This window comes from Papaver somniferum, chromosome 7, assembly GCF_003573695.1.
Source record: "Papaver somniferum cultivar HN1 chromosome 7, ASM357369v1, whole genome shotgun sequence".
Taxonomy (NCBI): Eukaryota; Viridiplantae; Streptophyta; class Magnoliopsida; order Ranunculales; family Papaveraceae; genus Papaver; species Papaver somniferum.
In genome coordinates this window covers 188,297,262-188,307,301 of record NC_039364.1, presented here as the reverse complement: position 1 = coordinate 188,307,301, position 10,040 = coordinate 188,297,262, and the positions used below count along the sequence as shown (strand labels likewise).

At 37.5% G+C, this 10,040-nt stretch overlaps 1 protein-coding gene across 1 annotated transcript; it reads left to right on the top strand.

The window, feature by feature from the left end:
• Positions 1 to 1,911: 1,911 nt before the first annotated feature.
• LOC113299216 (respiratory burst oxidase homolog protein A-like) lies at positions 1,912 to 9,722 on the top strand. The gene is made up of 14 exons (XM_026548199.1): positions 1,912 to 3,174; positions 3,268 to 3,427; positions 3,510 to 3,558; positions 4,210 to 4,323; positions 5,630 to 6,052; positions 6,554 to 6,940; positions 7,061 to 7,156; positions 7,610 to 7,725; positions 7,831 to 7,998; positions 8,114 to 8,273; positions 8,429 to 8,626; positions 8,718 to 8,846; positions 8,989 to 9,067; positions 9,186 to 9,722. Exons 1-14 carry the CDS (start codon positions 2,457 to 2,459, stop codon positions 9,293 to 9,295), a joined length of 2,907 nt encoding a protein of 968 aa, XP_026403984.1. The 5' UTR covers positions 1,912 to 2,456; the 3' UTR covers positions 9,296 to 9,722.
• Positions 9,723 to 10,040: the final 318 nt, after the last annotated feature.

Sequence of the window (10,040 nt, the reverse complement as noted above, 5' to 3'; positions counted from 1 at the left end):
AAATATGACAACCAAAATTGACATACCAACGCTTGGTGGGTTCAACCGAGCAATGCTCTAACACATGAAGAGGTAATCGGGCTTATCGTTCACCGCTCTCGGCGGGGAGCCAACAAGCATCCGAGAAACTAAACACCACTCATACGCCAACACGTAATGTCCACCGAGCAACAACCGTCCCGGGAAGGACTAGCAACTCATGTCACTGGCGACAAGAGGAACACGAGCTCCCAAGACAAGTCATTTCGAGTGAACACGTTTTGCACGAAGATACTGTCGTAGACGGCCAAATCAAACCGGAAACACAAATCCTACCTCTTTTACGCGGGTCGCTGCTTTCCACTTCCGTCTATCCAACGCATCTTCCTCCATTAAATTCCATTTCTCCAGGTCACGCTTCGCCGACTCATCCCACGTAAGTTTTGGTCGGCCTTTACGTTTCATCCGCCCCTCAGCTCGCAGAATGCGTCCTACTCGAACCGGCGCATCAGGAGGTTTTCGACGTATGTGCCCAAACCAACGCAACCGATGTTGGGTGAGCATCTCCCCGATAGACGCTATCTTCAGTTTCTTGCGAACGTATTCATTCCTGATTCGATCATGCCTTGTGTGTCCGCACACCCATCGCAGCATACGCATCTCAGTTGTGCTCAGTTGTCTGGTGTCCCGGTCCTTCGTCGCCCAACACTCAGCACTCTGGTGTCCCGGAGCTGGCAATTGACCAACAAAGGAAAATAAGGAAACTAACTTTCCGTCTGAAACTGTTTTTTTTTTGAAATTTGAATTTTACAATGAGCGGGATATTGAGTCGAATTTGACAGTGTACGTATGAAACCAACAAAGACGAGTTTTACTAGCAAAAGATCGAAAACATACTCAACAACCACTATGACCACAACATACAGAAGGCAAACGCCACTAGAGATAAGTCTAACTGCAAACACATATTAGAAAAAATAGAGAAAATTAGTTACGCATCAAGGAAAGAGTAAAAACATAAACTTTTGAAATCTGTTTAGATCATGTTGGCTTATTAACTTTCTCTCTTCTTTCTCTTCATCTTCCCTTTCTCAAAAAAGAAAAAAACTCAATAGTTGTCCTGCTCAGATCTGGTCCAAAAGGACCAGATCTGAGCAAGAATTCTTTTCCTTTTAAAGTTTTTTGTTAGTAGGTAATAGAATAAGATGTTTTTACATCATTTTTGGTGTCTTTTGACATATTTCTTCGTCATTTTGGGGCGATTTTTCTTCTTCGTTGTGGGGCGAATTCTTCAAATTTTAATGGCTGGTTCGTGGCTTGATATTCTCGATTCAAAAACATCGACGATTTATCACGACATCGCGCATCCGTGTTCGTGTGGATCGATAACTTTATGGGCAAAGTACTCTTTTGTTTTAGGAGCATCTCTTATATAATAAAAATACAATCAGATTAAATGGTCGGAATATATTTCCGGATATACCATCATCTTTCCCTTATACATAAAGTTGTTTTGGATATCTTTGTGGTTTATCGCTCTTTCTCTTCGCGATCTACATGTAATTGATGTCCTTATTTGTATTAGGGTTTTGATTATCTCTTATTTTGATGTTTTTATCGTTCTTGTTAGCGACCAAATAATCAATAATCATTAAATTGCACGAAGAGATCTTTAAAAGAAAAGTAAATCGACGGTAAGAGAATGACAAAATACCAGTACCTTAAATATCAAATGTCATACTTTTTATTAAATTTATTTTTATAGGCAAATGTACCACGGTTTCATACGATGACTCAGAATGTTTGTTTTCGTCATCTCTGCTTACCAAACCACAACAAGCAGCCAAATATAAATTTCCCCCTTCTTTTCTTTTCACGCAATCGCAAATTCCATTTTCTTAGGTTTTCTCTTTTTTTCTCCGTCGTCACTACTATTTCCACTTGTACTTGATACATTTTTCTGATCGTGACCCCACCGTCTCTCCTACTCCCCTCACATTCTTCACTAGCTCTTCCTAGAAGAGAGTCTCATTTTTCTCTCTTTTCTGATTAATTTGCTAAAACCATTCTTTTAAACATATTTTTAGAGAGCAACCATTTGCTTCATTCTTATTAATCAAACATTTAGAATTGGTTAATCCCGTTCATATTTGTTACAAATCCCATTTCGGATATTAATTTCGGGTTTAAAGAAAAGTCGTTCACCCTGCAACTTTTCTTTCCAGTGGTTCTATGTTCTGAACTTGTCATTTTCCACCTTTCCATTCTCTTTTTCTTCCCCATTCAGACGCTTGTACCATCTCTCATCCTTTTTGCTGCATTCACCGCGTAAAGTGGTCTTTTCCTAGAGATTCCGAACGCGTTTCGATGATGCTGTGAAAGAGTTTAAATTATCCTTCAAACAGCGCATCTGTAGCTAGTTTGGATTCAAAATTTCTAGAGAGCCAGCTGACAGTGTGCGTGAGAGAGAGAAATTCATGAGGGGTTTTCCGAAACATGAACGACGGTGGGCGTCTGATACGGTGTCTTCAGGTAAATTTGCAAGTGGAAGTTCATCACCTGTAAACAACGAAACATCTGGCGCAATGGATCAAGAATTTGTTCAAGTAACCCTTGATTTTCAAGACGATGATACAATTGTGTTGAGAAGTGTTGAACCTGCTACCATTATTGATTTAGATCAAGAAATTGTTATTTCTGGTAGTGGTGGCGGTGGTGGTGGAAGTGAAACTTCTTTATCATCAGCGGCATCAAGATCACCAACAATAAAAAGAAGTTCATCGCATAAATTTCGTCAGTTTTCTCAAGAACTGAAAAAGGAAACAGTAGCCAAAGCTAAAGCATTTTCACAAGAGTTTAAAGCTGAACTTAATAGAAGATTTTCATGGAGTCATAATCAATCATCAAAAACACTTTCTTCTTCTACAGCAGTAGCAAATGATAACAATGCGGGAACTTCTGATTCAGCTTTAGCTGCTAGAGCTCTCCGTAAACAACGTGCTCAACTCGATCGAACTCGGTCTGGTGCACATAAAGCTCTGAGAGGATTAAGATTCATTAGCAATAGTAATAGTAATAGCAGTAGCCATAGAAATAATATTAATTCTGTTGATGCTTGGAACGAAGTTCAAAGCAATTTTGATGGACTTGCAAAAGATGGATTTCTTTTTCGAGCTGATTTCGGACAATGCATAGGTTCTTATTTCCTTCTGCTTCTCACAATTTCCTTGAAATGATTTTTTACCGTATCTCACTTCGTTTTTGTTCTTGTATTGTCATGAAAATTAGGAATGAAAGATTCAAAGGAATTCGCATTGGAACTATTTGATGCATTGAGTAGAAGAAGAAGATTGAAGATTGATAAAATTAGTAAAGAGGAACTATATGAATTTTGGTCCCAGATTACTGATCAAAGTTTTGATTCAAGACTTCAAATCTTCTTTGACATGTAATATTTTTTAATCTTCAATTTTAATCTGTATTAGCATCACATTTATTATTACATTTAACTCATTTTGTTTTCATTTCAGGGTAGATAAGAACGAAGATGGTAGGATTACTGAATCTGAAGTTAAAGAGGTGCTTATTCTCTCTTTCTTTTTCACTTACAAAATTTAAATGAAACACAAGATCAACCTCGAGTAGTATATAGTATTATATTGCTAAAAAATTATAAATTATACCAGTAAACAAGTACTGGTGCTAAAAAAGAACAACTACCAGAATTACAAAAAAGAAAAAAAAAACAAACAAACATTAAAATGACCTTTTTTGAAGTTAATTAATTAATTATTTTATATTTAAGTTAATACGGAGTATCAATATTAAAAGAAAAACCAAACATTGTATATTAGACTTTTTTTAGTAAGCAGAGTATATCAAGGATTGGTTGAACGTTATTATGTTTTAGCTAGGGCAGAAAACCACAGCCCAACTACTCCAACCTGCCGGTAATGACTTTTTTTTTTTTGGTTCACTTCTCACGTTACATCATCAACTGTGACTGACAAAAAAAAGAATACTAATAACAGTTGGGTAATTTATCAAAATTTTGTCTCTGATCTTTTTCGCTGTATCACCAAATCTGTGATGTTTATGTTAATGATATACATCAAGTTTGAAAAAATAGACGACGTCGTTTTCAGAAGAGTAGGTGAAGGGTATAATAATCATAATCGTAAAAGATGGATGGTATTTAAAGGACTTTAATTCGGATTTGTTTTCTCGTAGATTATCATGCTGAGTGCCTCGGCGAATAAGTTGGCAAGGCTTAAAGAACAAGCAGAGGAATACGCTGCTCTCATAATGGAAGAGTTGGACCCCGAGAGGCTTGGCTACATTGAGGTTGGTACAACATTTATAAGTTTTTTTTTCTATTTTTGTCTCCGACACGTGGCATACGCCGATCTCTTTCGCATATGCCAGTCCATAGAAGGTTCTTAAATTTCAGTTTCGAGTTGGAGTTTGGAGTGGGAGGAAAAGGAACTGTGAATAACCTTTACAGCTATTAGGCACTCGTTGGAAATCGCGGAATCAAAATTTTGTATTCGCGGTAGTGGTAATGGGGACCTAATGGTCCCAAATAGAAGTCCCAGAAGCAAAATGTGATGAAGTGAATCCCTGAAGCTCAAAATAGAATTGGAAATCATAATCGAGCTAGGGACCGTTCTGGACTGATCAGGAATGTAGGACGTAAAAGGATATGCCATGTGTCAATCGACAGTAATAAGTGCACAATGGTGTCTATTCTTTGAACTTTGAAGTCTTTGATTCGAGTTTGAGAGCTTGTTGCATGTAGTAAATACTAGAGCTTGTTGTAAAGAACAGATGCGGTAAAATTCTTCATTTTTATTATTTTTACCAAATAAATTTAGTGACTAGGAACTTCAACGAACTTGAACGTGACTTCTTCACCGTCACATACATAGTCGCACATAAGAAAGCACGGTTGTGGGAAATATCAAACATGTTGTTTGATAGAGGTTTGTGCATCTTTAGACCACGCTGATTGAAAAGTTGGGACTTTATTCATGCTCTAATTCGCATCACAAAAATAAAATTTATAATAATTTAATTCCAGTATAGGCTGCAAATTCACCAAAAAGAGAGAAAGGTGTGTGCGAGAGTGCAATTTTTGTCATTTGCTGGTTGAACGATCTGGTGGTATGAAACGAGCTGACTTTTCTTTTACACAAGCAAAGCGAAACTGTGCAAGGCCCACGTACTACTAGCTAGTGGCAGGTGATACGAAATTTGTTGACTCACTTGTAACATGGGTCATCCCAAAATTCAAAGGTTATAATATAGTCAAAGCCAGCAGTTTACTTGACCTTCTTCAGGTACTCTCTTTCGATGGATGGTTGACCCACGTTACAGGAAAAGACTATAAATTTTGAACCAAATCCAATATGAACTTGGTCTCCATGTGCACATCTTATCTGGAAAGCATATAATGCGCACTCATACAGCATACTATAATACCGAGTGCCGACCAGATAAAATGATTAGATATCATCATGTCCGTTAGAGTTTCTAGCTTATTTTTCTGTTGTTCGGTTTTTGCTTTAATGTTTGGTATTTATCCACTAAAAATGGTAATAATTTAGAGAATCTGGATCACCCACTTTTAAAGTAAATGTTTTTGTTACAGTTATGGCAATTGGAGACATTGTTACTGCAAAAGGATACGTATCTAAATTACAGTCAAGCATTAAGTTACACAAGCCAAGCATTAAGCCAAAATCTGCAAGGACTAAGAAGCAGAAGCTCAATAAGAAAAGTGAGCAGAAATATAATTTACTACATTGAAGATAATTGGAAAAGGTTATGGGTAATGGCATTGTGGATTGGGATAATGTTAGGGTTATTTTTCTGGAAATTCTTTCAATACAAGAATAGATACCCATTTAAGGTTATGGGTTATTGTCTTGTTACTGCTAAAGGTGCTGCTGAAACTCTCAAGTTCAATATGGCTCTCATTCTCTTACCTGTTTCTAGAAACACCATCACTTGGTTGAGGTCTACTAGACTTGCTTCTGTTATTCCTTTTGATGATAATATCAATTTTCACAAGGTACGTTTTCTCCCATTCTTATTCATACTTTTTTTCACTGACCATTTGTTGAGAAATTTACTGCTATCTTTTGGAAACTGAAAATGATATGCTTAGGATAATTAGCATAGTGGGCAATTTCAACACTTTTTACATTTGTGACATACTACCAGGAAATCGCGTAGACCACCTAGGTTTAATGATTTTTTACTTTGCGTAATTTGTTTTGACATGACATTGGTGATATTGTTTACATAAACAGCAGAAGTGGTTTAGCTAACGTTACCTGATAGATTAATGATAGTCGAGTCAACAAAGAGATTCAAAGTTCATTATAAAAAAACAATGCCAGTTTCTAGAGGGACAAAAAAGAATACAAATAATTAGATATGGATTTTCTTTTCAATTATTGTTCTAGTTGAACCACTAATTTGGTAACCAGTAAGGTAAATACAAAAAGCTATTTACTAATTGAATGTCAAGTGTTTAAATTTACTGATTCTTTGCATCACTATTTGACAGACAATAGCTGGAGCTATCGTAGTCGGTGTAATCCTCCACGCTGGGAATCATCTTGCCTGTGATTTCCCGCGCTTGATTAAATCCTCAAATGATGTTTTTGAGCCTCTAAAACATGATTTTCCCGGCGATCACAAACCCACATATGCCGCACTTTTACGTGGGCCAGAAGGTGTCACAGGAATTCTCATGGTTATTTTCATGGTAGTGGCATTCACACTCGCAACTAGATGGTTCAGACGTAGTCTCGTCAAGTTGCCTAAACCCTTCGACAAGCTTACAGGCTTCAATGCTTTTTGGTATTCTCATCATCTCTTTGTACTTGTCTACATTTTGCTCATAATCCATGGGTTCTACCTCTATCTCGTGCACCAATGGTACCAGAAAACGGTAAATTTCTACAGAAGGCCCTTTTTATTATTATGAATATGCTTTTCTTTCTTTGTTTTTTGAAGTAGAGGGTGTATCAGCTAATGCTTATAAAATTGCTGGATGCTTGTTTTGTTCCAGACATGGATGTACATTGCAGTTCCTGTAGTCCTCTATGCATGTGAAAGAATTGTTAGATTTTTCCGGTCTGGGTTTTACTCAGTCCGCCTCAGAAAGGTAACTATTCGCCTAGTTGTTTCATTACTCTTTATAGTCAACAAATAGAGGAGTGTTAGCCTACTGAAAGGTGGTCAATTTCAAATGTTGCCAGTTTTGTGATGCAGCATGTACTAGTTTGTAGTGATTATGATCCATGAAGAATGTACGTTTATGGAAGTAGTTGAATTATCAAGGGTAAGACTACTCAAACATAATTGTGGTTCAGCAGTTCACTCATACCAAGTTTTCATCAGACTAAACCATGAGAGACCTGGTGGAACTGGTTCCATATTTTGTCAAGTCATGGTTACTAGTGAGATCCGTCTTTATCTAACGGATCAGACCAGTTCTTACAGTTTATATGATTAATGTGAATTATATTGCTAATTGCTTAATATGGGCTATGACAGATACACTATATTTTTTCTACAATCCTTGTTAACTTCTTTATATCCTTGCTCAAATTTTCAGGTTGCTATTTATCCAGGTAATGTTCTTACTCTACAGATGTCAAAGCCTCCAAACTTCAAGTACAAGAGTGGGCAGTATATGTTCGTCCAGTGTCCGGCAGTTTCACCTTTTGAATGGTAACTAAAACAAACACATCTGTACAAATTTCTCCTTGGAATGTGTCCATTCTTTATCCATTGTAGGCTGACATATATTGACCAATTTTGATGTGCATTCTGCAGGCACCCATTTTCAATAACTTCAGCTCCTGGGGATGATTACTTAAGCATCCACATTCGACAACTTGGTGATTGGACGCAGGAACTCAAAAGAGTTTTCTCAGAGGCATGCGAGCTTCCACTAGCTGGGAGAAGCGGACTTCTACGAGCTGATGAAACAACTAAGAAGAGGTTATATGTCTATCATGATTTAGAGCTAGAGCCAATATTTTTTTTTTGTTTTAGAGAAAATCTGCGTGTAGGAATCATCTGAACACTTATTATAAGCCCTTGATTCTGATTTCAGCTTGCCGAAGCTATTAATAGACGGTCCATATGGAGCCCCTGCTCAGGATTACAAGAATTATGATGTTTTGTTACTTGTCGGGCTTGGAATTGGAGCAACACCTTTCATTAGTATTTTAAAAGATTTGCTCAACAACATCATCAGAATGGAGGAACTGGCTGTAAGTGAAGCTCAAACTGAATAGCAATATTGTCATCTTTCCATTCTTAGCAAGCAAACCATGTTTTGTTCTACTTGAGAGGGCTTCTATATTCTGGAAAGAGCAAGATGTTAATTACAAGGAATACTGATGTCTCATAATATGTTGCCTTTTAGGATTCAATATCGGATACCAGTCGAACAACAGATCAGAGTGTTGGAACTTCCTCAGATTCCTCTGTCAGTAAGTTCTCCCCTAAAAGAAAGAAACCTCTGAAGACAACAAATGCGTATTTCTATTGGGTAACTCGAGAACAAGGCTCTTTCGACTGGTTCAAAGGGATCATGAATGAAATTGCTGATCTTGATCATAGGGTAAAAGACAAATCGCTGACTCTGTCAATCTTCATTTCAAATTTGCCGTTTTTGGTGATGTTTTTTATCCTTTAAACATTATGCTACTTAGGGTGTCATAGAAATGCACAACTACCTAACTAGTGTATATGAAGAAGGGGATGCACGTTCAGCTCTAATCACAATGGTTCAAGCCTTAAATCATGCAAAAAATGGGGTTGACATTGTTTCTGGAACCACGGTAAGCTGCTTAATATCTTCTTCAATATTTTTCATTCAAATTTTTGTTTGAAGGAAATTACTGCATCATTTCCAGAAGAACGTCCATAGATGCAGTTTTTGCCAGTAATATGAATTCGACATTTTGTTTTTTCAAAATGTAGGTGAGAACCCATTTTGCAAGGCCTAACTGGAAGAAGGTCTTTTCAAAAACGTGCTCAAAGCACCCAAATGCAAAGATTGGTAACCCATCATTCCTCGGAACTATCAGTGAAGCTTTCTGCTGATTTTATACCAAAAGAAAGTTTAAGAATTCTTACTTGTCTGCAACTAACTTACATGATCATACTTTTTCGAACAGGTGTTTTCTATTGTGGTGCACCCGTCTTAGCACAAGAATTGGGCAAGCTCTGCCATGAATTTAACCAGAAAGGTTCAACCAAGTTCGAGTTTCACAAGGAGCATTTCTAATACCTCAACGGTATAAAGTTAAACCCCTTTCTTTCCCACCTTACAGCATTGTACCAAAATCCATAGAAAAAAAAATACTTCCAAAAATTCCTGTATACTTGTTTCTTCTGGAAGAGAGAAATAAATGTGCAGGGTTGTTTTTACTATAGGTTAATATAGTTAAATTTTCAACTACCAAACACAACCAAGAAAAAGGAATTGGTTGGCGAGGTAGATCAGATGAGAAGGCAAGCAGCTCCGATCACTTATATGGGTGTGCCTGGGGAAATAGGATGTCAGTCGAATTCTCCAACTGATACACAGCTCCAGCGGAAATGTCATCGCCTTAAAATTGGACATAATGTGATCATACATTTTGACTTTGGAAACCTAGTTCATGTATATTTTTACAAGCTTACATATATCTAAAGTTTTGGACGAATCTCAATCGGGGCTTGTTGGAATGGTGTGTACGACTTTTTATTGGCTTCCAATTGTTGGGTTCCTAGTCCCACATTGGTTAGATGGGGCTTAATTAGTAGTTTATATGTCAATGGGTTCCCTCATCTAGTCAACCGGTTTTCGAGTTGAGTTCTACCCATGGGGAAGGGGTGACCTATAGGCTAGATTAAAGTGTTGGAGCACCTATGTATGGGCGTAGTTGACACCCGCATTAAATACTGATAGGGGAGTGAAGCCGCCATAAGAGAAAGGGCTACCTTCGGGTCAGTGTCGATAGAGTGGGCCAACGAGGACGTTGGGTCTG

Coding starts and splice junctions, on each gene's coding strand:
- LOC113299216 (XM_026548199.1), top strand. CDS start 2,457: ATGAGGGGTTTTCCGAAACATGAACGACGGTGGGCGTCTGATACGGTG. Junction 6,053..6,553: donor ATAATATCAATTTTCACAAG/GTACGTTTTCTC, acceptor ACTATTTGACAG/ACAATAGCTGGAGCTATCGT. Junction 8,847..8,988: donor ACATTGTTTCTGGAACCACG/GTAAGCTGCTTA, acceptor TTCAAAATGTAG/GTGAGAACCCATTTTGCAAG.